This window comes from Gracilinanus agilis, chromosome 3 (assembly GCF_016433145.1).
Source record: "Gracilinanus agilis isolate LMUSP501 chromosome 3, AgileGrace, whole genome shotgun sequence".
Taxonomy (NCBI): Eukaryota; Metazoa; Chordata; class Mammalia; order Didelphimorphia; family Didelphidae; genus Gracilinanus; species Gracilinanus agilis.
This window is the reverse complement of record NC_058132.1, coordinates 659,349,222-659,376,902: the sequence shown is the minus strand read 5'-3', so window position 1 is coordinate 659,376,902 and position 27,681 is coordinate 659,349,222. Positions and strand designations below refer to the sequence as shown.

The following is a 27,681-nucleotide window of genomic DNA, read 5'->3' as shown; positions in this document are numbered from 1 at the left end:
GCATTTGGAGATGCCTCAGGCCACTCTACACAGCTATAAATTACAAAAGAATGGCTGATTTGCCAGGAAGTAGAAGTTTCCCCATCTGGCATGACCTGCACTGATCAAATCAAATGTCTGACCTCCCTGGAAAAGGAGAAGACCCCAACAGTGCCAGCGTCCAGACCAGATCTCCCCCTTCAAAAGTAAAAGTCATGGTTATATAAGGGTAAAATAGGGTTTTATGGGTTCAATATATTAAAAGGTGATCTCCAGAGGATTGAACTATTATCAATCCTCAATTAAGAATAATCTCAAGTCAAAATTGACTTTTATGGTGATTTATTTACAATTAGTAAGGTTGAAGGTAGGGAAATTGAGAGAGAGAAACTCTGGCCCGGATCAGCAGCCCAGACCAGGTAAGAATTTAGAGGCCCCAGCAGAGGAGCACAGAGGTGAATTAAACAAGGCTTCTAGCCACAAGGCCTCCTCCAATAAGAGAGGCAAGAGAGGCCTCCCTGAGGCTGGAGCCTCCAGAAACACTAAGGGGGAGAGAGAGAGTCAGCTTGACTTACCCACATGGAACAGTCTCGGTCACGAACCAGCAAAGCTCCCTCAGGTCCCCTTTACCAAGTCAGCCGCAGCTTCACTCTCCCTCCTCTTTGGAAGGGCTCACATATATGTCACTTCCAGTGCCTTCCCCTAGCCTGCGTGTCCAATCACAGTAGATGCTTTTCATAGAAAGTGTAGGGGGCAGTGCTCAATTCTGATTGGTTACTCACTCTAGCACACATGGGTTAGGACCTCCCACAATTGGAAGGTGCTCTCACCTTTGGTGATTAAATCTAAAGATGGGCAGTGTAGACTTAATCCAGTTATCACAGTTATGAAAACATTCTGTCTAATGCTAGTCATTCTTTTGTGACTAAATGTGTCTTTGCAGACTTGGAGAAAATAACTGTGGAGAGGTAATAGAAGCTTATAGGTGTCTTCTGACTCCAACCTGAAGAATGATCATTAATTTATTTTCTATGAGATAAAATCATAAGGGGGTGACTGGCCTGTTCTCTGGATTTTATGTTAGATAATTTGGGAGATAATTCAGCTCAGTAGAGCCATTAAAATAGCAGGTGGCTTAAGGATTTTTTTTTAAACCCTTAACTTCTGTGTATCGGCTCCTAGGTGGAAGAGTGGTAAGGGTAGGCAATGGGGGTCAAGTGACTTGCCCAGGGTCACACACAGCTGGGAAGTGTCTGAGACCGCATTTGAACCTACGACCTCCCGTCTCTAGGCCTGGCTCTCCATCCACTGAGCTACCCAGCTGCCCCCAGGGATTTATTTTTTAATAATTTCTCTTAAACACAGCACCAATCACAAGCTACATTTGGGTTATCTACAGTCTTCCCTGTGAAACATTGTCACCCTCAGTTTTTACAGTTTGAATTCAAGGGATGCATGTTTTAGGATGTATATTTTATGTGACAAGATTAGGATTATTTCAGTAAGTTTGAGGAGTACATTCAAAAATCTTTCATATCCAGAGAGAGTTATGGCACCTTTAATTGGGAATATGACAAGCTATTCAAATTTGTAAGTATAAAAAGTGTTATGCAATACATTAATTGATGTTATTATTTTTTTAAGTCATCTTCTTATTCGAGGCATCAACAGGAAAACCACTAGGTGATGGAAAAATTCTTTCACATAAGGTAATGGATATTAGAAAATTCCTCTAAATATTATGTATTGTTTATATGCCTTTAAAATAACTTAATTTTGCAAAGCAAAATGAACATAATTTAATTATACTATTATAGTCAATGTTCTCTCTCCCCTTCCCTCTCTCCATCTCTTCCCGCCCCCCCTCTTCCTCTCTCCTTCTCTCTTTGTGTTTTTAAAAATCCATACCTTTCATCTTTTATTGGTTCCAATACTTCATATTGGTTCCAAGGTTGAAGAGTGGTAAGGGTTAGAAAATGGGGGTTAAGTGACTTGCCCAGGGTCACACAGCTAGGAAGTGTTGGAGGCCAAATTAGAATCTAGGACCTCCCATCTCCGGGCCTGACTCTCAATCCACTGAGCCATCCAGCTGCCCCTCAATGTTCTCTTTACATGTAGCCTTTAACATGCCCCTAAACAGGTCTGTGACCTTAAACAAGCCCTTGGACCTCTCAGGGTCTTGACGGTCTCATATATAAAAAGGGGATGTTGCACTAAATGGTCTCTGAGATTGCCTCTAGTTCCATTACTGCGTGATCGTGTGCTTTAAGGGATCTGCTTTCATCAGCGCAGGCACTCTCCCCTCAGTTCAGAACAGAGTGGAATTCTTACCTGCATCTACACAAAGCCACTATAGACATCCCCCACCCCCACCAAGCTAGAGGCCTTTTCTAAGGCCTTACAGATTCTCCTGTAGCCTTTGTGTGCTTGATGGGTCACCACAGCTCAAACAGATCTCAGGAATATTCTGTCCTGAGAGTCTCCCTACCGGGCTAACTTGGTCATTGGACAGAAGACACCTGTCCTCCCGTGATGACTTTCTGGCTTGGGAGAAGTGGTTGAAGCTTTGCAGAAGAGAGGATGACTAGAAAAATCCCTTGTTCTCCAGAGGGATCCCTCCAGGCTGCTCCATAAGGATGCCCTTTTCCCTTCAGGGCTCTCGTTTATCCACAGGAGCTCAGCGTTAGTGTTAGCACACACCTGGAGGTCCTCTGCCCCATTGCCCTCCTTTCACAGGAGGGAAATATGGGCCCAGTGGCTGGCCCAGGAGGGAGCGAGCATGGGACCGGAGGCCAGAGCCTCGAGTCTGGGCACCCTGCTGCGCCAGCCCCAAGTGTTCATCCAAACTGTTTCTTCTCTTTCTGATGCCTTATGTATAATGGTGATCTCTGTTTCCCCTTCACTGAGCTCATCTGGGAAGAAAGGAGCAGACCCTTCAGGCTTTGAATTCTTAGTGGTTCTTTTGGATCATCAGGATTGAATGAAAAGATGAATTGCTTCCTCAGTTGAAAGTGGCAGTGGTGCATGTTTGCATTAAAAAGTTCTGTGTCTAATCTCTTTGAGATTGTTTTCCCCTCCCACTCACTGGAGAAATGGAAATCATTTCTTCCAGCCCAAAAGTCCTGTAGGTCATTCTTCATTTCACTCCATTGATGCACTTATGTCTTTTTAATTTGCTGGCAGAGAACTGATTTTTAAACCATTTTTGCTTGATATTTTAATTTATCTTATCACATAGTGACTAGAAAGCTGTCCTTTAAGAGACAAGGACTTGGGTTTGAGCCTTGACAGTGTGACCCTGGACAAGTCACCTTCCTTCCAGAGCAGATGCTGACCTGCGTGGGTTGAGGACCCCTTCTCAGCCAGGAGTTCCCCTTAGTGTACGGAAATCACAAATCTGATCCCTATCCCATTATTTAAATAACTGTTTAATTTGATGTTAATGTGACAAAGGAAGTAGCAACACTAATGAAATGGCAGCTCTCCCAAAGGCATATCACGGAGGTCCTGAACCTCTGTGCTACATCCTGCTTCCCCTGCTTCCCCTCCTCCAGAGGGGGCTCAGGGCTACATCCTGGCCAGCTGTCAGACTCCTGTTGGCCGGTCACTCCGGAAAGTAAGTTAATATCTAGTTTGGAATGAACTTACAATGATCACGCAAGTCTTTTTCACTTAAGATGTTTTTTCGATTACCGAGCAGTCTTTTGTTTTTCTTCCCTCCCACATCCCTCCACCCACTGGGCAAAAAGAGACAGACAGAGAGAAATAAAAAGAAGCCTGAGTCATGAGCACAGTCATGCAAAACATTCCCACATTGGGCATGCCCAAATAGACATTCTTCATTGTGCCTATTAATCCATCTGGCATGAGGTGGGCAGCACCTTTCTTTCTCTGTTCTCTGGAACGGAGCTGAAGAGTCAGTCGATCGATCAGAGTTCTTTAGTCATAGTAATATCACAGGATAGGCTGCTCTTGTGGTCTGCACAGGTCCTTCTGCCTCAGTTTCCACACCTCTTAGAAACACCTTCTTCCTTATTTGTGACAGCACAATAAAATTCCTTGCCTTCCTAGCTTGTCTAGCCATTCCTCCGCTGATCTGCCTCAAGGCCAGACTGTATGCTCCCACTGCGATGAACCACCCAGACTCAGCGGAATCCTCCAAAACGTGCCATCTTTATTCAAACTGTGGATTTTGCTATGGCTTCTGTCCATCGGTAGCATCCATCTGACGGACTACTCTTGGAGCTGAAGGCCAGTCAGATGGAACTGCAGACCCCGCTAGACAGCTCTACAGCTGCATACACACAGCCACTGACCTCTTGATCAGCCCAAACTAGACCCCTTAGTAGCCCCTTTAGATTCGCTTCCCAGCTCAGATCCTTCTCTTTCACTGGCCATCTTTCAGCCTAAAGGGCAGGGACATTGGGTGCTGTCAGCTGGTAATCCCAAAAAAGTGGTTTTTCATTCGAAGCTCCCCAACACTTTAGTGATTCTCACAGGAGTTTTTGCTGGTTGCTGCTCTCAAAGGCTCTCAAAGACACAGACTTGTACTCTCCAGCCCCATAACCACTTCCTTTATTGTTCAAAAAGCCGGAAGGGTTTGTAATCAAAGACAGGGACAATTTCCAGCAGGAATTTGGGGGCTGGGGGTGAGAATTTCAGGTTCCGGTGGGCTGGAGCGTCTGTGGCCCTGGAGCCAGAGGGCTTTTCTGGGCATCTTAAGTGGAGGTGATGTACTTGGAAGGCCTTGCAGCAGACCAGCTTTCCACATGGCCTGTCCCTCTTGTCTGATCACTGCTATCTTGGACCTGGGCCTGTTTGCCTTACATGGGCTCCCTCCATGCTCCTAGCACCTTCCTGCCATTAATTTGGTGCCTAGGACTCATTCCTCGTTAAAGGGTGCAGCTCCGATCTAGCTTAGCATGGCATCCCTCGGCAGCCCTCTCCAGGAAGCCCTTGTGGGCCCTCTGACCAAAGCAGATCTCCTCCTTCCTAATGTTTCTGCACTTCCACGTCAGCTGTTCCCATTCTGCTCCTTATCAAACCCCGTCTCACTGCCACACTCTTAGATTTCCCTAGTCCTGAGTGCAAGGACATGAATGTGAGCAGTGCTAAAAACGATCTGATGGCGTTCTTATGATTGTGGATAATGAAGTAACATCCAATTACTCGTATTTTTCACCAAACTCCTGCTTTGATGCCTTATTGTGGTGTGGAGGTGACCTAGAGTTTGACTCACTCTACTGTGGTGGGAAGGCTTCAAGAGCCAGCAGGAAGGTAGGCTGCTCATCACCAGAGGAACAGCCTAGAGAATTCCGAGAGGCTCTCCATTATGACCAAGGCATGAGCGTTTTGGCCACAGAACACTTTCTGATGGGGTTAAAATACAAACCTTTTCATTGGAGAAAGTGTCTACGTCAGTGAGTCCAAGATCCGCAAAAAGTGTTTATAAGTAGAGTCAATTATGTTTTCTTCTTTGTAAAGTTTTAAGAAACTTTCCAAATAAATTTTTATTGCTCTCTTTTATTTTTATATCACTTCCATTTCTCATTTTATCCAGCCACTTGCCTCCTCCCAGAGAGCCGTTCCTTATGACAAATTTTTAAAAAAGGGGTGGGGAGAAGGCTAGTTTGGCCAAACCAACCAGCATATTGACATTATAAATCCGACATTATATATGATGTATACATAGAATATTCTTTAAGTTGGTGTTTGTACTCAGGAGAAAAAAAACCTAATCATATTTTTTTTCTGTTTTTAATCTTAGAATGAAATCTTGGAAATTGCTTTAGATCAAAAAGGACTTACCAACGAAAGAAAAATTGCTTTTATTGACAAAAATAGAGATCTTTATATCACTTCAGTCAAACGATTCGGGAAGGAAGAACAAATTATTAAACTTGGTAAAAAGAACATATTTAAACTAAAGACCATTCTCTCAACAACTGCTTTATCACACGGAATATAAACTTCTGGAGGACAGAGTCCATTCAGTATTTTTGTCTTGATATCCCAGTGCCTGAAACATAGTTTTACACATAATAAATGCTTTTCAGAAGTTGAAAAGTATATGTTAATATTTGACTTATTCAATAAATATGTGGATTTAAGTGATTCTTCATTTTAACTAATGAAGAAGACATTTGGCTCAATTCACAAGGCTTGTTTTCTGCTTTTGTGTCCCAAAGTTTGGCTTTGCCAATTGAAAATAATCTGACCCAAGATACAAGAGATTTATTAACTCTTATTCTAAATGTTTTCAGGAAGGATGATTCCAGAAGCTTAGGGTTTTTAAAAAAATTATATAGCCAGATAATATTGGGAGCTATGTAATAGAATGGGATGGGAAAGTGATAGTACGGTTTTAATTTCCTTTTCCTATGTAGGCACGATGGTCCATACTTTGGCATGGTGTGATACATCCAATATTCTTTGTGGACTTCAAGACACTCGCTTTACAGTTTGGTATTATCCCAATACAGTTTATGTGGATCGAGACATTTTGCCCAAAACATTGTTTGAAAAGGATGCAAGGTAGTGTCTCTTGTACATGAAGCAGTATTTATTGTGGCTAATAAACATTCAAAAAAGTGCTATATCTGTGACTTGTTTTAGACTTAACTCTGAAAAATGTTTCAACTGGGGGCAGCTGGGTAGCTCAGAGTCAGGCCTAGAGATAGGAGGTCCTGGGTTCAAATTTGGCCTCAGACACTTCCCAGTTGTGTGACCCTGGGCAAGTCACTTAATCTCCATTGCCTAGCCCTCACTGCTCTTCTGCCTTGGAACCAATACACGGTCTTGATTCTAAGATGGAAGGTGAGAGTTAAAAAAAAAAAATGTTTCAACTAAAGCTAATTCAGCTAAATCCTTCTAACTTTATCTGACTTGGGTGAATTGTGAATTTTAAAATGGAAAGTGTTGGGTGTTACCTATTTCCGTCTATTTACTTACATGTATAAAATTAAATGAAAAATTAATGTGTATTTGTATTAAAATATCCCGGGTGTATGTAGACACACATGTTTAGGTATGACACACTTACATATATCCCAACATACAGGTAGAAAGATGCATGTAGATGCATACAAATAGATTTTCCTTTTTTTTCCCCCTTGAGATGAGGAGCATAACTCTCTAGATTATTTTACCTTTTGGTCATGAGAATGTGCAGATGAAAAGACTCTTTCCATGCAAAGATTCCTCTTTCAAAAAGCACAGATTTTGAATCTGGTTTCTAGTCTGATTTTCACATCCAAGGTCTGTGCTGGCCTGTACGAGGTTTGTTCTTGGGGCGCTGCGCCTTAACTGTTCTATTGGAGATAACTTCGTGTTTCTCTCTTTACAGCGAATTCAGCAAAAACCCCCACATCGTGAGCTTTGTGGGGAATCAGGTGACCATCCGAAGGGCCGACGGCTCTCTGGTGCACATCAGCATATCGCCCTACCCCGCCATTCTCCACGAGTACGTCAGCAGCTCCAAATGGGAGGACGCCGTGAGGCTGTGCCGCTTCGTTAAGGTCGGCTCAGCTTCCTTTGTCCTGCTCTGGTGCTGTGGGTGGGGGACTAGGCCGGCTCTCTGAGACTATTGTGGTCTCCTTCCCCCAGACGGGCTTCTTCTTGGGGTCTTTCCTTTGGGCTAGGAGCCAGAGCCAGTGACACGGTCTTCCCTTGGACACTCGCTGGCTCCCGGAGCCTCTTCATTTGTAAAATGAAGGGCTCGGTCTTGGTGACTCTGATCCATCGATGATCCGGAGAACTCCCGTGGGGAAGATGGCCCTCACCTGCTCACAGCGGCTGTCTTTTCAGAGAAGCTCCTGTTTCTTGATTGTCCTTAAGATCCCCGAGGTGCATTCTTCAAAACTGAAAAATGAAATCCTGATAACTCTGGACAACAGGGGCATCCCATAGGCCTTGTAATCTAATGCTGGTGTGAAAGTGCATTTTTAATTCAGTTAAGTTAATTCCTTTTGTAATTGAGGGAAAGTAAATGTTTTTTCTTCCAGAAATTCACCTTTAATTCAAAAGAAAACCCACATTTCAGGTTTCTACACTTGTCCAAAGAGACTTTCCATGAGCTAAAATTATTTTGACATTTACCCTTTGGCATACTTTGTTATAGTTTCCTTTTAAAAAATAAAACAGAATTATAGGTGTTGCTTTAGTTCGGGTACTTAAATTGATTATTTTGATACAGCTCAGCCATTACAAATGAAACGTCTCTTCGGATTCTCATTCTCCTGTTTCCCTTTAGGAGCAGACGATGTGGGCTTGCCTGGCCGCCATGTCAGTGGCTAATCGAGATATGACAACTGCAGAAATAGCCTACGCGTCCATTGGGGAGGTAAGCTCATTCGGCTCCTCTCTCTGTAGCTTGATTTAAGCCCAGCGTCTTCTCTTCCCCCCTTCGGAGAGTCCTTCTTTTCTTCTTCCAGATTGACAAGGTCCAGTACATCAATTCCATAAAAGACCTTCCATCCAAGGAGTCCAAGATGGCCCACATGCTGATGTTCAGTGGCAACATCCAGGAGGCCGAGATGGTCCTTCTTCAGGCAGGCCTCATTTACCAGGCCATCCAGATCAACATCAACCTGTACAACTGGGAGAGGTACCGGGCCGCTGGGGTGGGCCGGCCTCCCGGAACGCTCGCGATGGACTGACTGGCCCGACCCTGTAGAGTGAGCTTAGCTCTCGCTGTCCTCTGATGTCAGCGCGGGGCCTTCTGCCTGGGCAGCTCGGGAAGGCCCTCGGCGAGCCCTGGCCAAAGAGCGGCCAGCATGGCATGCTTCCCATGGGCCAGGCTCTGTGCTTGGAGCTTTACGAGAACCATCTCGCTCAGTCCTCACAACGATCCCATTTTACAGCGGAGGACACTGAGGCAGACAGTTTGCATGACTTACCCAGAGTCGAGCAGCTTAGTGATGAAGGCCAGATTCATGCAGCTTCCAGACTCCAGGCCCAGCGCTCTGCCCACGTGCTCACTAACTGCCCCTGGATTTAGGCTTCCGGCTAGGCAGTGGGGAAGCCCGGGTCGTTACTGAGCTGTGGAGCGAGAACCTGGGACCCACTGAGGGAGCGAAAAGGCCGTGGCGGGGGCCTGGAGGGCGGCAGGGGGAGGGACCTGGAGTTTGGAGAGCGGCCACTGGGAGGGTGGCAGAGATGGGGAGAGCCGAGGGGGAGAAAGGGCTGAGCTGGGCTTTCGTGGCGTGGAGCTTGAAGTGGGCTGTCCGAGGGGTACCGTCTGGGAGAAAGGGCAGAATTCGTTCTCAGGAGTCGGGATGTCAGCAGAGAAGCAGAAGATGCTTCTTATCCTGCTGCCAATTTGGTAGATAATTAACCGGTTGTCTCTGCGTCATTTTCTGGCTTTATCATCATGCATTTTATGAGCTAATTAAAACTGTACCCATTGAACCCAGACCCCCATTTAAGAATTTCTCAGCCCCAAGAGCTGCTTGGTTCTCCGGAAGTGGCCTCTGCCCCCATCTATTGCTCCTGACACCTTAACGTTACCCCAAAGCCTACCTGGCCTACGAGGCCTGCAAGACCTATCCCTGAAGGTTGCCACGCTCCATCTTTCTCCTGAAGGATTGCCTCGTCACCTCAGCTCAAAGGGAGCCCCCGTCCATCTGACCCAATCCCACACTCACCTTCTTGCTGTTCCTGGCCCAAGACCTTCGAGCTCCCCACTCTGGGCATTTTCTGTGACTGCCCCATCTCGGCCTCCTGCCTTCCTCTGCGTCCTGGTAAAATCCTGCCTTCAAAGAAAGCCTTTCCTGGTCTCTCCTAACTCTAGTGCCTTCCCGCCATGGCCTGTGTCCATTTTCTCCATCTGTAGCTGGTTTGTAGGCAGTTTTTGCATGTTGTCTCCCCATTTTAGTCTCTGAGCTCCTGGAGAGCAGGGACTCTTTCACCTTTGTGCCTGGCGCAGAGGAGGAGCCTAATAAATATTTATTGACTAGCCTGAAAGCATTACCAGGAACTCGTCTGACAAAAATGTGAACATGCCATCATCATCCCAAACTGACTGTCTCTGTCCCTGGCCCTGGTCTTCAAGCTCCCTAATGGGCAGCTTCCCTCTGTCTGTCTGTCTCTCTGTCCCTCTCTCCCCAACACACACTGCCTTCTCCCAGCTAGTCCTCATCGTCCTCCTCCTCCCCCTCTGCCTCCACCTTGTTGGGCCTTTACTTTTGCCTCATTTCCCCGGTTTCCAGTTTAGTTGACTCAGGTTCACCCTGTCTGTCCAGGTTCTGTGTTTCTTCTCTGCCTTCACCTTCTATCTGCGGTGCTCACCCCATCCCTTGTCGGCTCCCACTCTTCTGGCCCTGCCCTGGCTCAGCCCACTTGTCCACCATTCTCTTTCTGCCCTGTATCTGCCACCACCTCCTCCTGGTCCTCCTCCTCCCCTCTCCCCCCCCTCACTTCTCTACACATCTTGGTTTGGTTTGGTTTGGGCATTTCGAGGAGAGGACAGAAAGAAGCTGTTTCTTAATTAAGGCCCTTTAACAGACAAGTAGACGTCGCCTAAACCTCCCCAAGGTTTTGAATGGAGACTTTCCCCCATAAGTCCTTCGTTACACGAGGGTCTGTGGTCTATTTGTGAGAAGTATGGCTGGGTAATAAGCCTTTTGCCCAGCTGCAGATGGGCCGGATGGCCCTACTCAAATGCAAATAGCATCTAGGGCCATTCCAAACTATTAGGATTGCTGGCTCGGACTCCAGATTTGCAGGATAAACAAGCCTCTTGGCAGGAACCAGTTCTTCTGCTTTTCTCTCTAGTTCTGACTCATCAAGGCCAAGTTTTAAAAATCTTGAGGTTTCACCATTTCGTTGAATGTTTGTTACTTGGGTGCCCCAAACTTCACATTTGTATCACTAATTGCCCTCTTTTCAAGTGTTTTGACATCTCTTTTAGTGGTTGCTTTCTGAAAGGGAAGAAATATTCATCGTATGTGTACAAGTTCATACATAAATATTCGTCACCACTTTGTATTTGATCAGCCAAGACCTTATTAACCTTAATTCATAATTACTCATTACAGAAAGGCATTTCAATGTTCTTTTTGGTAATTTGGTAGTTTGCAAATAAACTAAATTTAGACTATTGGGAGAACTTGCTTTAATTTTTAAAATAAAATATATAACACAAGCCATCTGAATTGCTGAATAAGCACTATTGTATCTCCGGATATAATAGCTCTTTAAAGTTTAAAGCTGTTATTTCATTCCTTTGGCACTGGCCTTGGTTTCAGGAGTGCCTCCCCAATCAATGTTCCACTTTTGTTCTTCATTTTCTTCAAATGTGAAAACTGGACTTTTGTTGTAATGGAAAAAGCACTTTATTTTATTTTATTTTAAATTAAGTTTAATTAATTAATTTAGAATATTTTTCCGTGGTTACATGATTTATGTTCTTTCCCTCCCCTCCTACCACCCCCTTCTGTAACCACCGAGCAATTCCACTGGGTTGGAAAAAGTACTTTAAATTTTATTTTTAAATCTACTTTTATTGAGGAAGAGAAAGATGGAAAAGTCACATAGAGTTGATGATTATTTAATATACTGTTGTGGCTAATAAAGGAAATCATTTTTCTTGCTAATATCTGAAAATAACACGTATTTATGATATAGTACTCATATTTATTTATTTGTCTATAAATTATTTGGACTAGATAAGTGGAATTCCAAGTGTAGACTCTGTCCTGGGTAAATGTTAGTCCCCATTCCTCCTACCCACCAGAAGGCAGCACTATTAAAAAGAAAACCAGAAAAAATGTTTTTGGGGAGGGATTTTACTGGTTCTTTGAAGGCCTACAATATTTTGTAGTAGAAGGAACAATGCAAAGTACACCAGATTTTGAGTCACAGAAACTTGGGTTTGAATCCTGGCTGGGCCACCGGCTCCCAGAATTCTTCAGATTGGCATTCAGAGGCTCTATCCTCTTACTCTAAGACCTTCTTCTTTTTTTCTGGCCTGGAGAGATTCTGTCATTGATGTGGAGATCCTAGGTGAGGAAACTCTACCAATGAAGATTTGCCATGATTTTTCAACTTATCAAATTAAGCATTTGTCATGGGGAGGCTGAGAGGTCCTGAGGGACATTCTCTGTGCCACACAGCCAATGTTTAGTCCATCACTTGAACTCTGACTCCCTGGCCAGCTTTCTGCCCATCCTGTTGTTCGACCTTACTCCCCCAGATACCCCTCAAGTCTCCTTACTGTCATCCTTCTAGCCAGCTCGTTTTGGCTCTGGACTTGCACTCCTAGTACCCCTGCCTTCATGCAAGCAGATTTTGGTTCTGTAGAGGGGAAATCTTCCCAAGGATCAGACATCCAAAAGTAGAGTGCCATTTCTTCTGAGAATCTCATCAGTTCCCGTGGCTGAGGATTCTCAGATCTGCTTCCCTCTCACCTCCAGGTGCCTGTCGGACTTCATAGGCTCAACGTGTCCCAAACTCTCTCCTCTTCCAGACTCCCTTTTTCCTTTAGTGGGGATCACGTGCTCATGTCGCTGAGGCTCTCAGCTCCAGGGCTCTCCAGGGCACCCCCCTCTCCCTTACCCTCCAGTATCATTTCCACCTTCCTCCCATCTCTCCTCACGCATCTCGCCCCATTGCAGCCCAGCCTCTGCTCCACTGATAAACAGGTCCTGTTGGCCTGGGGCCCAGCATCTCCAAGATTCGTATTCAGCCCTCTGTCTCTCCCCAGACAATGGTGTTGTGGCTGGCCGTGCCCCAGGCCTTGAATACTTGCCCTCCTCATCTCTGTGTCCCACTTCCTTCAAGTTCACTCTCTACCCAGGAAGCCTTTCTGCCTGCCTTGTAAGTCCCCTGAATATCTTGAATTTGCCCTTTTTATTGTTATCTTGTTTGGACATAGTGATTCGTGTGTTTCTTCCCCATTAAACTAGAAGCCCCTCGAGGACACAAACTGGCTTGTTTTTTGTCTTTTCCTGTCTCTTGTGCTTAGCACTACGCCTGGCATCGAATAACAACCACAGCAATGATGATGATAATATCAATAACTGGCATTTGTTAAGTATCTCCTGCATGCAGGGCACTGGGCTAAGACTTTAGAAAATGGATCCTTACAACAACCCTGAGAGGTAGTTGCTCTAGACAAGGAAATGGAGGCAAACAGATGTGAAATGACTTTCCCAGAGTCACACAGCTGAAGCTGAATTAGAACGCAGGTCTTCTTGACTATAGCCTCAGTACTCAATGCATTGTGTCACCCCCGGTTGCTGTTTATTGACTGACTGATTAATAAAGACCTCCAAGCAATAGTTGAGTGACCTTTGCCAGGCCTGTTTGACCTAGAAGGATTCTGAGGTCCCTTCCAACGTGGGGATTGACCTGTTCTGGTTCTTCTCCTTCTCTATATGGGCCACCAATCCTTTAAAACCTTTCACCAATGGAGGCACCTGTCTTCTGCAACCTCTAGTCATAGAAGGCCATCTAGAATACCAAGAAGGAATGGAGGAACGAGGGAAGGAGGGAAGGAACGGAGGGCGGAAGGATGGATTTACCACTAGGGCAAAGTGCCATAACAAATCCTGAGGCTACAAAGAGAAAAGTAAGAGGCCCTCTTCAAGGAGCTCATGTTCTATTTTTAAAAAATCTTTTATTCTTTCTTCAATTCCAAATTGTTCCCCTTCCCCACCCCCAACATCCATTGGGAAGGCAAAAAAAAAAAATAGAACCCATTACAAATGTACAGTCATGCAAAACAAATTTCCATATTAGTCATGTTCCAAAAGAAAATTTGGAAGGCAAGAAAAATGAGTAGAAGAAAATGTGTTTCAGTCTTCACTCTTAATCCATCAAATGGTTAGCATTTCCCACCATGAGTCCTTGGAATTGTGTGGTGAGTCACTGCATTGATCAGAATTAGTAAGTCTTTCAAAGTTGGCTGTCTTCATAATATAGCTATTGGCATGTACCTTGTTCTCCTGATTCTGCTCAAATCCCTTCTGTATCGGTCCCTAGACGTCTTCGCAGCTTTTCTGACACCTTCCCTGGCGTCATTTCCTACAGTGAGGCAGGATTCCGTCACATTCATGTGCCCTGATCTGTTCGGCCCTTGTCCGGTGATGGGCGTTCATTCGCTCTGGTCCTGTCTTTGCCGCCCCAGAAAGAAAGAGGAGGCAACACGCAGGGCGGGTTTCAGCTGCGATTTAGATGGCATTATTTTAAGAATATTATTTTTAGATAATTAAATAGAAGATGAATTTGAAAGAAATTTTTAATTTAGCTTATTCTGTATGGAATAGATACAGTGAGCTAGTGGAATAACTGTGAAGATATCTCAGAGACTTCGTTGTCGTCTCTTAGCAAATTCTGCAGGTTAAAAAAAAAGATCATTTTTGGACATTTTCTTTGTTAAAAAACCCAACAAAAACCTCAGAATGCTATATTTAGAGTGTAGGGGAGACCTCTGAAGTCATCTCGTCCAAACCTCTCATTTCCTTGATGCAGAAGAGACAGAGAGGTTTGCCCACACCACCTAATAGTTCACCCTAGATCCATGTAACATGGTGGCACTAGAGGCAAGGGAGGCCCCCCCAGCCAGGCCTCCAAAGTGACTAGGTCAGATGAGATGAAGAGACCCTTCCAAGGCCCCTTCCCAGCCTCCGGTTCTTTGCTCCTTTCCGGCAGGTGCTTCTGCCCCTCACGCAGGCTTAGGGCTGAGTGTTGCCTCAGAGGCCCCGAGACGGGCCAGGGGGCTGCAGAGGAGCAGTTCTGGAACACGTCCCCGAGCCGTGACTTTGTCTAGGTTAAACAAAGCGCCTGGGTTTGAGCAAGTACTTAAAAGATCATGTTTTGAAATAACTTTATATACAACCAATTAAAACGAACACGAGGACGATGGGTGGGACCCAAGGCCACTTTTGTCTGGCTGCCAAATAACCATTTTAGACCCGGAGGCAGACCATTTCTGTGACTCTCACAGTTTGGGGTGAAAGTGGGAAGGTGCCGTCGTCTCCCCAATACAGGCTTTAGAGAGCACCCTACCGAGCGGTCCCTGCTGGCAGCGTTTAACCTGTGCTGTGGTAGCCCAATCCGGCGTGAGAAGGACATCTTGTTTCCACATCACACAAAGTAGCCCATTTTTTAAGGAGATGCTGGTCTCCAGGAAGGCAGGCCCGTCCTTCAGTCCCTCCCTCTGGTCTAGAGGATTGATCGGCTGCCGATGAAACTTTGTTCTCTCAAAACTCCCTCCCTAACAATCCTCTGAAACAACGGACACAGCTTGGGAGCGAGCCCCCGAGACTCGGGAATCCCAGGCCTCAGGTCTCCCCATCGCAGCCCCTGCTGCCCACTTCATGGACCGTCCTTTCCCTTTATTCCCCCCTTCCCCAGGGCTCAGGGGTTGGATGCAGGGAAAGACAAGGTCAGGGTTTGTGGAGGTGAGAGAGAACCGTTGCAGTTCCCAAATCAGATGCCTTGGAATTCCACTCTGTTTATTCAGGAGGATGGGGATCATCTTGTGTCGGCTTTGTTTTCTCCCCCTGCGCAGCCTCCTGCCCATCCAATGAATGTTGGGTGAATGAATGAGAGTGCTTTACGTGTCTGGCCCTGCTTTCCAAAGCAACGGATAGTAAGAAAGGATGAAGGAAGGAGGCACGTGTGGGGATGGGGCCAGTGCAGGAATTTGTTTGACTTTCTCAGTTGGAAAGAGGGAAATGGGAAGGAGAGAATGTGCACCTGGAGATAAAATAAAACTGAATCTAAAACATATCCAGATTTCACTAAGGAAATGCCCTGATTTGGGGGCATTTAGTTAGATTTATCTTTAAGTTAGTGGGTTGCCTAGCAACTGCATATCTTCTATAGACTCCATCTCTGGAGCCAGCTCTTTGTTTCTTTGCATCTCATAAGTGTTTGGTTTTTTTTTAATCATACATCACAGAATTTTAGAGGTGAAGGAAAGCTTTCAAGGTCTTCCTGTCTAAGTCCCTTGTTTTACAGATGGAGAGACAGAGTCCCAGAAAGGGGCTGGGACTTGCCCAGGGTCACACAGTTATTAGAACCTCTAAAGCATTAGAGACGAGACCTGATCCCAGTTCCTCTGACATGAGAGCTTTGCTTCTGTGGTGGAGTAGAAACAACACTGGACTGAGAAGGCGAGAGCCACCATGTCTGCCATTGATGCTTTCCTTTGCACAGAGCTGGCACCATTTGTAATGTGGATCCAGGCCCAGACAAAGGGTCAGATCCCACCTCTGAAACACCCTGGGTGGCCTCAGAGGAGTCTCCTAACTTCCCCGAGCCTCAGTTTTCTCCTCTGTAAAGTGATCGTCTATTGACTATACCTTCTAAGGTCCCTTGCAGTTCACAATCTAGTATCCCAGGATCCATTTAGCTCTTCGTTTTTTTTTTTGTTTAATAAAATATTAGAGAAATAACTTGAGTATTCACACATGCTAGATGAGAAAAGAAACTTGAAAGAATTTTATTGGTGATTGGAATAACATGGTGGCTATTCACTCTTTTTCAAAGAATTTAGACGAGGCTTTAGAAGTATGTTTTTTGCAATGTCTAGTTGAACCTATTAAAACATATAAAAATTAGTTTAATTTGCCCATTTCCAACAAGGTTTTGAAGCTGCTGCTCAATTGTTGTGGCATTTGTACACTGAAAGCAAGATGTTGATTTTTTAAAGTTATGGCTGTAGTGATAAAAAAAAAACAAAAAACAACCCTGAATTTAGAGTTCAGCTATCTACTCAACAGGAGAAATCTTTGACTGACTTTTGAAATTTGCCCAAATTGAATGAATAATTTTTTACATGGAAGTATACGAAATGTGATCCAGAAGAGTGGCAGATTCCTGACTGCTGAAAGTCAAAATGAAAACTTCAGGGGTTGGGAGGGGGGGCGCTGTGGCAGGCTAAGCCTAGGCCCTTCATCCTTCATCCTCTCGATTTCTTCCTGTAGGGCCCTGGAATTAGCTGTAAAGCACAAGACACACGTCGACACAGTTCTTGCATACAGGCAAAAGTTTTTGGAGACGTTTGGGAAACAGGAAACTAATAAACGCTATTTGCAGTATGCAGAAGGGGTAAGTATGAGTACGCATTGAAACACCAACAATAATGTCTGATAAGTAATCGGGTAAGTGAGAATTGTGTTAAAAAGAACTTTCATACCTCATACTGGAATAGTTCTTAAATTTAATCACAGTCTTTCCTTATGATGTCATGGGCCTGATACTTCCAGAATCTCTGCTATCCTGGGGCGAATCCTCATCTTCCTTTTTTCAATCATCCACCAGCCACCTCTAGACTTCATTTGTCATTAACCTGTGTCTGTGGACCTCCTCGAGGTGGCTTCAGAGGCCTTTGACATGATCCCTTAGGCTTAGGTCTTGGGATCCAGACCCTTAGGCCACCTCCTAAGAAAACAGAGTTCCCCCTTACCCTACAGTGCCACGAAGTCCAGAAAATGCCCAGGCCTGCTGGCTGGAGGGAAGAGGAGGCCAGAAGGGGGACCTAACCCAGGAGGGGAATAGAGGAGTCCTACAAGCATCACTATTATGCTTTCCCATCATTGTCTACACTTGATTACTCTCTTGGTCTGAATGGAGAGCGCGCTCCCACCACCTGCATGCCCCCTATAATTTGTGTTACTTTTTTCCTTTCCAAGAGATTCCAATTTAGTGTGTGCAAACTATATTTAGATAAATATGATGACTATTATGTTGTGCCCTTTAGAGAAGACAGTCTCTGCCTTCCAGGAAATTGTATTTTCTCTAGCAGAAGCATCCATTCTTTTTAATTTTCTGATTCATAACACCACAGATCCTTTGGAAATATAGAACTTCTGAGAATCAAGGCTTGTATTGATTTTGTATTATCATCAGTAAGTCAGATGAGATGTTAGGAGGGAACTTTAACACAAAGAGTATCTTTGAGTATTTTCAGTCTCTTTGTCTTTTAAGACTGTGTTTTATGTTCATTCTTTCCACCATTATGTTTCAACTTCCTGCTTTTTCACAAAAATTTCAGAACTAGGAGCCATCTCAGACTTCATGTCTTCTTCTCTGCCTCCCCATGTCACAGTGGAGGAAACTAAGACCCAGAAACCTCAAATGAGATTTGCCGGAGATCCCTCCACCTCTTGGGGCTCCTGGTTCCTAGCTAGGCCAGTTTCCCTCCTCCTGGGCTGAATGGAGCTCCTCTTTCGAAGGGGGAAGTGATCAGAGACTCAGCCAGTGGCAGAGGCCATCGCCCTCTCCTACTCAGTGTCCACCATGGAAAGGATTTCTGTTGAAGGGGATACTTTCCACAGGGAATAGTCACCCATGTCCTCACTGGGAACAATGGAGCAGATTGGATTGTTCTTTCCAGAGCAGAGGGGGACTGTGGGAGCGGGAAGGCGACATACTGGAATGGGCTTGAGGTAAAATTGAATTTGTGCTTCCCTTCACATTTGAGGCAGCCAAACCTGAATGGATTGACTCTGATTGTCCAAAACCGAATAGATATTGGGAGATCTTCTGTGTTTAGTTGCAGAGAATATTCTGAAAGTTGGCAATTACATCATCGTTGTTTTGGAGTATTAAGTTTCTCCTTGGAGGACATGAGCATCCTTCCTTTTTGATCCACCTAGAATGCTGGCCAACTCCATTTGGAAGTCAAAAGTGAAGATTCTTTCCTATTAGAATCCAAATTGAAGCACAAATGATTCCGAAATTAGCTTTCAGACAGGTCTGTTCCAAAAACTGTCTCTGAGAAGCCGTCTAGAGTAATCCGTCGTACATGGAAAAGCTACCCGTGAGATGATGGGGAGGAGGATGCTTGCTGTCACAGGAGGCACGGGCGGAGGGTTTCCTGGACATCTGAGGAGGAGAGGGCGCCTCTGACACCGCTTTCTGAGAGCCAGTGAAGGAGCTGCTTCTTGAAGCCCGCTCTCCTCTGTAGAGTCCGCAGCACCGGCTGCTAGGCTAGGGCTGAGGATGGGGAGCTTCTGTGGGGAGAGTGTTGGCCCCACAGTGTCCCGGGGCTTCTTTCATGCGTGGGCTCTGGCACGCCGTCTCCCCTTTCTTTCTATTTCAAAGAGGGATGAGAGCAGCCCTTTATAAAGCGTCAAGTCCTAGATAAGGTGTGTGGCCATAGCGGTTCCTTCTCCAGAATTCACCATCAGCACGATTCCCTTCTCCAGGGACTTCAATGATGGTCCAAAGGGGGATCCGTAGAGTCACCCCAGGGAGTGACGGCCTGATCCCAAAGGCCACTCGGAGCGTGAGAAGAAGGTTCCATCCCGCCGCCATCCCTGTGAAAGCCAGTGGTGGGGCTTGTGCGGGGCTCGTCTCTGGCACGACTTCGTCCACGTGTGTCCTCCAAACCCTTGACCCTTCTGCTGCGTCCCACTGCATCCCACTGTGCCTCTGAGGCAGCAGCCAGTGCTCGGGGGCCCTGAGAGCATTCCGTGAGGCGCCCGAAGGGAGCTTGGGGGCAGTGTGCAGGACGTCCCTGGGCTGGGTGGGATGGACAGGCCACAGTGGACGGGGAGCTGGACCTTTACTCCCAAAGCCCAGCCCAGGAGGATCGAGGGCGCCACCGTCCACCGGGGTTTTACAGCCTCGGTCAGCCCTACTCCACGTCCCACCCCATTACCGAATCCTGCTGTTTCTACCTTTGCGACAGCTGCTGTCTCCCCTCCCCGGGCCCCCGGGTATGCCCCTGCCACGCCACATGAGGCAAGTGCAGCCGCCTCAAGGTGCCCCCTGCTCCCTCCTGCGCTCGGCCGCCACGCTCATTGTCTCAAGTGACCTTCCCAGTCAAGGGTGCACCCAGGGATGCAGGACTCCACGGCCCAGAGGGTCCAGCGTGCCGCCACCTGTCGGCCTTTTACACTCCCGGCTTTGTGTAAGCTTTAGATGGGCGTAACTGTTAGTCCGGCCGTGCAGGCACATCGGTTTTTGTAGAAGTCCTGAACCAGGCGGAGGCGTGTGCTCAAATGAGCGTCAATGCTGCTCTTCGGCGTCAAACTGGATAACTGCCGGAGTAAGCCGTCGTGTTGTCACATCTGATGGCCGGCGCTGGCCGCCTCGTGTCCATGCGGGCAGGTTACCGATGCCTCCGGGGAGCCGCAGGGGTCCAGTGGACCGTTAAGACGGGTTTTACTGGGATTCATTTCAGAACCGTTTGTGAGCTGATTTGGTCTGGAGGAAGACCAAGGATTCAGCAAACTTTGCTTCCCTCTCACAAATATTTCTGCTCAATGTGAAAAACTGATTTTGTTATTTAAAAATTTGTTCTGATCTCAGTGAAAAGTGAACCTTTCAAATAGTTTACCATTTGTTGCACCTTTCCGTGAGTTGATATTTAGGACCAAGAGTCATGGAAGCCTTCTAATCCCATTCATTGAATATATTTTGTATAAGGAATAGGAAAACCACGATTTGTCTCATAAAAGGCCAAACGATTAACTTTTAACTTGGTTCTATGAGCACACTATGTGTGTGTACAGGAATGATTTATAAGACGGCTGAGCACTGAGTTAACCCAGATTTTTGCATCTGGAGCCAAATATGGGTAGCCAGTGACACGTCCATTCCCCATGTCCACACTCTCCAGGGCTGTTCCTCCACACATACCAGGAGTCTGCCTCGCTTTGGGCTTGGATCTAGGGCTTTAGCCTCGTTCCTGATAGGACACAGACGGCCAGATTGACCCCAGAATGGCTCGGCCTCCTTAGTGCCCTCTGGGCCAGAGTCCCTCTGAGGCTGGGCCAAGACTCAATCTAGGGACTCCAAAACAGAGTGAATTCATGGCCTCTCTTAGACCTTGAAGCTTGAAGAGGATGGTGGGGGATGCTGACACAGCAGCCTGTCCCACGAAGTCTTTTAGCTAATAATCTTTGGTGTCCCCCCAATGGCCTTCCATAATAAATGAATTTCAGGGAAAAACCCAGACTGAATTAAGACAAGATTTTTAAAGTCCTCCATGGCAAGTCTGAGAGAAGGAAGTCATTACGATCTTAATGATTACAAAAGCAGCAGAATGACAGAACCGCATCATCTTGGTTTTCAAAGAGCTTAGTAAATCCAATGCCTAGCCCCTTTCTCCTGCAAAGAGAATTCTTATGCTTTCCTAATAGACAAACATGCCTCTACCCTCAGAAGTGGAAAATAGGAGTAGAAACTGTCTGTCTGTCCATCCTTCTATCCATCCATCTTTCCACTTATCTCTTAGTCTTTCTACTCGAGAGCCCTGTGTGCTCGTCTTCTGGCTGGAGCGAGCAAGGAGCGGTCCTAGTGTGAGCCGAGCTCCCGTCCAAACAGACGGGGGGCAGAGCCCGGCCTTGAACGAGCCTTGGCGGCATTCTCTGGGTGACGACCTGTTTGGTGTCCCTTTGCCAGAGCTGAGAAGCTCATCCAAACGTTGTCCTCCCAGAACAAAGTGCCCAGCGTGGCGGTGCTGTGCGGGGCATGGCCGGGCCAGAAGAGCCAGCCCAGGGCGGGTGGGAGGCGTAAAGGCGGTAATAAAGCCCCAAGCACCCTGTGGGGGCCCAGTCAATGAATGCCCCTTTTCTTCCTCCATGTTGAGGAAGGGATAGAAAACGGATAAAAGGACATTTCTTAGCCCCTGACACAAAGCAGTCATTCCCAAGAGCTGGGTTCTCCTGAGGTACGATCACACCTTGCTGTGCAACAGCACTGAAAAAGTAGACCCCCAATTTGGCCTCCCTCAGAGACAGCCTTTTTGTAAACCCCCACCGTCTGCCTTAGAATCTCTATTCTGTTTGGGTTCCAAGGCAGAAGAGCAGTCAGGGCTAGGCCATGAAGGTGAAGTGACTTGTCTGGGGGCACAAATCTGGGAGGTGTCTGAGGCCACATTTGAACCCAGGACCTCCTGAGTCTAGGCCTGGCTCTCCTCCACTGAGCCACCCGGCTGTACCCAAAGACAGCATTTTTAAAAGAAAAGGCCCTGCGCTCTGATGGTCAGTGTGCTGCCTGAGGGAAGGGCCATCAAAGGTAAAATGAGCCTTTTTCTCCTTTTCCTCAGCTGCAGGTAGACTGGGAAAAAATCAAAGCCAAGATCGAAATGGAGATCACCAAAGAGCGGGAGAGGTCATCCTCCAACATCACCGGCAAAAGCCTGTCTTCCAAGCACTGAGTGCCCCGTCGCTGTCCGTGGTAGCTTCCTGTCTCCAGATGGGGTCAGTGTGGGAGCTCTTGCCCAGGTCGGGCAGCCTGTGCCTGGCCAGTCATGGTCCCTCCGCACCCACCTGGCCCTCCCTGCCCCGGGGAGGTTGCCCTTAGCTCTACCCTGTGCTGCCATTCCTGACGGAGGCTCCGAGCGGCTCCCTCGGCTCCCCAATTGTACTGAGCTCCCAGTGGCTCTTAGTCTGCAAAGAAAAGAAGATGGGGGTGTGGGAAGGGCTGGCGGCTCATCGACCTGGGCCTGGGAGATGGCCCGAGCTCCAAATGCCCAGCTCTGCCCTTGCCCACGGCCTGCCCAGCGGTTGCCCAAGGCCTGGGCGTCCATGTTCCCGCTGCTGTTTCTGTGCTTGAGCCAGGCCGAGCGCGGAAAGGGCTGTGAGCGAACGAGCTCCTGATGGGTGACGTCTGAAATTGGCGCTTGTGCCACCCACCTGGCTCTTGCAGCGAATTGTTTTTTATTCATCTATCACAGTAGCTTTTCTTCAATTGAATTATTATGGTTTATCAGTTGTTACAATTTATAGAAACTGTTCTTTACATACTTTTTCCTGTGTTATCACTAAATAGTTTTGTACCTTTTGAGAATTTAAATGTGATGCAATGATTACAAATGCTGTTAAACAAATATTTCTTCACCTTTCATAAATTTATGAAATAAAAAATTAGTTTATCAATAAAATACATTTCTACTTATCATTTGATGCTTCGTCAAAGAAAGGGGCATGAGATATTTTATTTTATTTTATTTTATTTTATTTTATTTTATTATTTTATTTTATTTTATTTTATTNGGTGCACCGATGAGAAAGTCCCTCCCTGATAAAAGCTGACAACTCTTTAGTCATGAACAAAAGCTGTGAGAGATTCTACCCAAGTAAAGGAGAACTAAAGAGAATCCAGGCAGAGAACCCCTCAGTGGAGATTCAGGTCTTAATCGCAGTCTATGATTCCAAACAACTCTCTGACTTAGAGTCAGAAATTTCTTATACCTCCCACTTAGCATCTCAAGGAGATACGGTGCCTCTAAAACACATTTCAGAGATTTCTGACAAAAACACTCATAGAATAGGGGCAGCTGGGTAGTTCAGTGGATTGAGAGTCAGGCCTAGAGACAGGAGGTCCTAGGTTCAAACCCAGCCTCAGACACTTCCCAGCTGTGTGACCCTGGGCAAGTCACTTGACCCCCATTGCCCACCCTTACCACTCTTCCACCTAAGAGCCAATACACAGAATTTAAGAGTTTAAAAAAAATACTCACAGAAGCTTTGTAGAAGCTGGGGGAATGAAGCCCACTTTCTTCCCAAAATTCTTTCTGGGCTGGCATACAAATGGATTTAAGCCAGAACTAAAGCTAAGTAAGGAAATTTAGGCCATCCGCTGTAATACTGGCCCATATTCTTGCCCTTATTATACATATCTGTCAGTAAACAAAACGAACCAAATCTGGTGTTCTTATATGTTGGCCAATGAAAAACTCCATCGTCTCCCGATTGTTCTGCACCTTATTCGCTGTGTTAGAAGACTGTCTCTGTAAGAGAATAACCTCCAGAAGATAACCAGGCATTTTTTCTGGTGCCCCAAATAAAAATGTATATTTTTATAAGGTTCTTGGGAGAGAGATGAAGAGAGAGGCCGTGGTCAAGATTCCCTGGAAATTCTGCCTTATTATCATGATCTTAATCTGATTCATTGAGGAAATCCATTCAAGCTAGGAACAGCTGCCCCCTCTTTCACTGTGCATAATGTAGACGTTCTCAGCATCTTTGGGGCCCTTGATAACTATCATATAATATGAATATATTTTCTTATCCTGGATATCTTGGGGAGTTTCTCTTGGCATTTCTTTTTATTTTATTTTATTTTATTTTTTAAACCCTCACCTTCCATCTTGGAGTCCATACTATGTACTGGCTCCAAGGCAGAAGGGCGGTGAGGGTAGGCAATGAGGGTTAACTCACTGCCCAGGGTCACCCAACTAGGAAGTGTGGGAGGCCTCCTTTGAACCCCGGACCTCCTGTCTCTAGGCCTGGCTCTCAAACCGCTGAGCCCCTAGCTGCCCCCAACCTAAGATATTCTAGCTGAGTAGCTGTAGGTTTCTTTTCTGAAAATCTGATAATGAGTGCTGTTAAAATACTGTATATAACAGTGATGGCAAACCTGTGAATGACATGCGGCCACATACAGAGAAGTTCGGGGCCGCATGCCAAGGATGAAACGCTTGCTGTAGTGTAGATACTCTGTGCACTAGAGATGACAATTCTACCTATATCCATTTACCTATTTTGGTTTATTAAATACAGTTATATATTACAATTATACATTTTTGTTATTTAAACTATAAATATTGCAAAATTATGGCTTTTTTCTCGAAGCAACACCCTAACCAAGTGATGATCAGTTTTTTGGCGAATTTTGACACTCCAAGCTCAAAAGGTTGCCCATCACTGGTATATAATATCACAGAGGGCTGGGTGGTTTGTGGAGCTGCCATATTTAATTAGTGATGGCTAAGTGTCTGTATCAAAAGACATGTGGAAACAAATCTAAGTCACTCCACATCTTTCTAGCATGACCCTTGTCCCCCAAAAGGGAGCACCTGAATAGTAGGGTTCAAGGCATCAAGCTTAGATAGGGTGCGGATTGGCCTTCATCTCCTCTCACTCCTCAAGCATCTCCGAGTTGGAATTTCCCTCTCGGCCTGTTCCTGACTTTCCAGGCTAAAACGTGCCTCCACTGCCGTCTCATCCTTGTATTTCCCTCATCACAGCCGCCTGATGAGCCCTTCTCACTCTGTAAAATCCTTTTGCATGACTGTCCTGCCACTGGGGAATGGGAATGGGAGAAGGCTCCACTTTGAAGAGAGCCCAGCCCAGTCATTCTTCATCCATTTCTCTCCCAGCCTTGTGTCCAACTTCACCAGCTTCAAAACTATGTCCAGCTGTGGATATCTCCATCTCGATGGCTCAGGCTCCTTCCCTCCCACCCCTCTGTGGTTCCCTTTTTCTTCCATTAGAATGGGAGCTGTTTGAAGACAGGGCTGTCTTTTTTATTCTGTTTTTATTTCAGTGATTAGCATAGTGCCTGACACACAAGTAAGCATTAATAAAAGGAATGAGGGGGTGCCAGAGAGCTCAGGGCCCACAAGCAGGAAGACTTAAGTTCAAATGTGGCCTTAGACACACTGGTATGACCACTGGCAAGTCATTTCATTTCTGTCTTTCTGTTTCCTCAACTTTAAAATGGGGATAATAATGGCACCTACCTCCCAGGGTGGTTAAATGAGATGATATTTGTTAAAGTACTCAGCACATAGTAGGTGTTTCATAAATACTTGCTCCTTTCCCCCTTTCTTCCCCTCCTTCCTCCCTCCTTTCCTTCCTCTCTTCCTTTTTTCTTCCCTCCTTCCTTCCTCCCTTCCCTCATTTCTTCTTTCCTTCCTCCTTCCTTCCTCCCTTCCCGCCTTTCTTTTTTTCTTCCCTCCTTACTTCCTCCCTTCCCTCTTCTCTCCTTTCCTTCCTTCTTCCTTCCTTCCTTCCTTCCTAAAATATTTAAGAATCTCAGTATTATCTGAATACCAAGACCAAAACAGGAACCTAGACATTCTGTTTCAAGATATCTTAACAGAAAACTGCCTAGATCTTCTTAGAATCAGAGAACAAAGTGGAAATAGAGCTCACTGATCACCTTCTGAAAGAAAATAAAAACACACAGAAACATCCTAGCCAAAATCCAGAGCTTCCAGAGTTAAAAAAATACTTCAAACCACCAGAAAGAAAGCATTCAAGACAACAATAATTAGAAAATGACATTTCTTTAGCTCTAAATAGCTTCTAAAGCACATTACTTATTTAGTGCCATACCTATCAAACTACCAAAAAGCTTTTTTACTGAATTAGAAAAAACTATAACAAAGTTTATTTGGAAGAACAAAAAAGATCAAGAATATTAAGGGAAATAATGAAAAAAAACGCGAAGGAAGGTGGCTTAGCAGTACCAGATATTAAACTATACTATAAAGCAGTGGGTCATCAAAACAATATGGTACTGACTAAGAGACAGAAGGGAGGATCAGTGGAATAGACTTGGGGCAAGTGACATCAGCAAGGCAATCTATGTTAAACCCAAAGAGCTCAACTTTTGGGTCAAAAATCCACTATTTGACAAAAACTGTTGGGAAAATTGGAAAACAATATGGGAGAGATTAGGTTTAGATCAACATCTCACACCCTATACCAAGATAAATTCAGAATGGGTGAAAGTCTTAAATATAAAGAAGGAAACTGTAAGTAAATTAGGTGAACACAGAATAGTATACTTGTCAGATCTCTGGGAAAGGAAAAAAATTTTAAAACCAAGCAAGACTTAGAAAAAATTACAAAATGTAAAATAAATAATTTTGATTATATTAAATTAAAAAGTTTTTGTACAAACAAAAACAATGCAACCAAGATCAGAAAGGAAATAACAAACTGGGAAAAAATATAACAAAAAACTCTGACAGAGGTCTAATTACTCAAATATACAAGGAGCTAAATCAATTGTATGAAAAAATCAAGCCATTCCCCAATTGATAAATGGGCAAGGGACATGAATAGGCGATTCTCAGATGAAGAAATCAAGTATCAATAAGCACATGAGAAAGTGTTCTAAATCTCTAATAATTAAAGAAATGCAAATGAAAACAACTCTGAGATATCACCTCACACCTAGCAGATTGGCTAAAATGATAGCAGGAGAGAGTAATGAATGCTGGAGGGGATGTGGCAAAATTGGGACATTAATGCACTGTTGGTGGAGTTGTGAACTGATCCAACCATTCTGGATGGCAATTTGGAACTATGCTCAAAGGGCTATAAAAGAATGCCTGCCCTTTGATCCAGCCATACCATTGCTGGGATTGTACCCCAAAGAGATCATAGATAAACAGACTTGCACAAAAATATTTATAGCTGTACTCTTTGTGGTGTCAAAAAAACTGGAAAATGAGGGGATGCCCTTCAATTGGGGAATGGCTGAACAAATTGTGGTATATGTTGGTGATGGAATACTATTGTGCTGAAAGGAATAATAAACTGGAGGAATTCCATGTGAACTGGAAAGACCTCCAGGAATTGATGCAGAGTGAAAGGAGCAGAGCCAGAAGAACATTGTACACAGAGACTGATACACTGTGGTAAAATCGAATGTAACTGACTTCTCTACTAGCAACAATGCAATGACCCAGGACAATTCTGAGGGATTTGTGGAAAAGAAAACTACCCACATTCAGAGGAAGAAATACAGGAGAGGAAACACAGAAGAAAAACAACTGCTTGAACACTTGGGTTGATGAGGACATGATTGGGGATGTAGTCCCGAAAAGACCACATCAATATAACTATCAATAATATGTAAATAAGTCTTGACTGACCACACATGTTAAAAGCAGTGGAAAAGCGAGTTATCTACTGGGGCAGGGTTTGAAGGGATGAAAGGTAAAGTAAAAACATGAATTATGTAACCATGGAAAATTTTTCTAAAATAAAAAAAATAAAG

At 45.3% G+C, this 27,681-nt stretch overlaps 1 protein-coding gene across 1 annotated transcript in view; it reads left to right on the top strand.

Moving 5' to 3' along the window:
- Positions 1 to 22,776, top strand: part of IFT80 (intraflagellar transport 80) — a 102,730-nt gene extending 79,954 nt beyond the window's left edge. The window contains exons 13-20 of the mRNA XM_044667702.1: positions 1,624 to 1,688; positions 5,747 to 5,882; positions 6,366 to 6,513; positions 7,325 to 7,496; positions 8,231 to 8,320; positions 8,412 to 8,584; positions 16,914 to 17,037; positions 21,989 to 22,776. Of these exons, the coding sequence (XP_044523637.1) occupies positions 1,624 to 1,688; positions 5,747 to 5,882; positions 6,366 to 6,513; positions 7,325 to 7,496; positions 8,231 to 8,320; positions 8,412 to 8,584; positions 16,914 to 17,037; positions 21,989 to 22,099 (1,019 nt within the window). The 3' untranslated portion in view covers positions 22,100 to 22,776. The remainder of the gene's footprint in view (positions 1 to 1,623; positions 1,689 to 5,746; positions 5,883 to 6,365; positions 6,514 to 7,324; positions 7,497 to 8,230; positions 8,321 to 8,411; positions 8,585 to 16,913; positions 17,038 to 21,988) is intronic.
- The last annotated feature ends 4,905 nt before the right edge of the window (positions 22,777 to 27,681 follow it).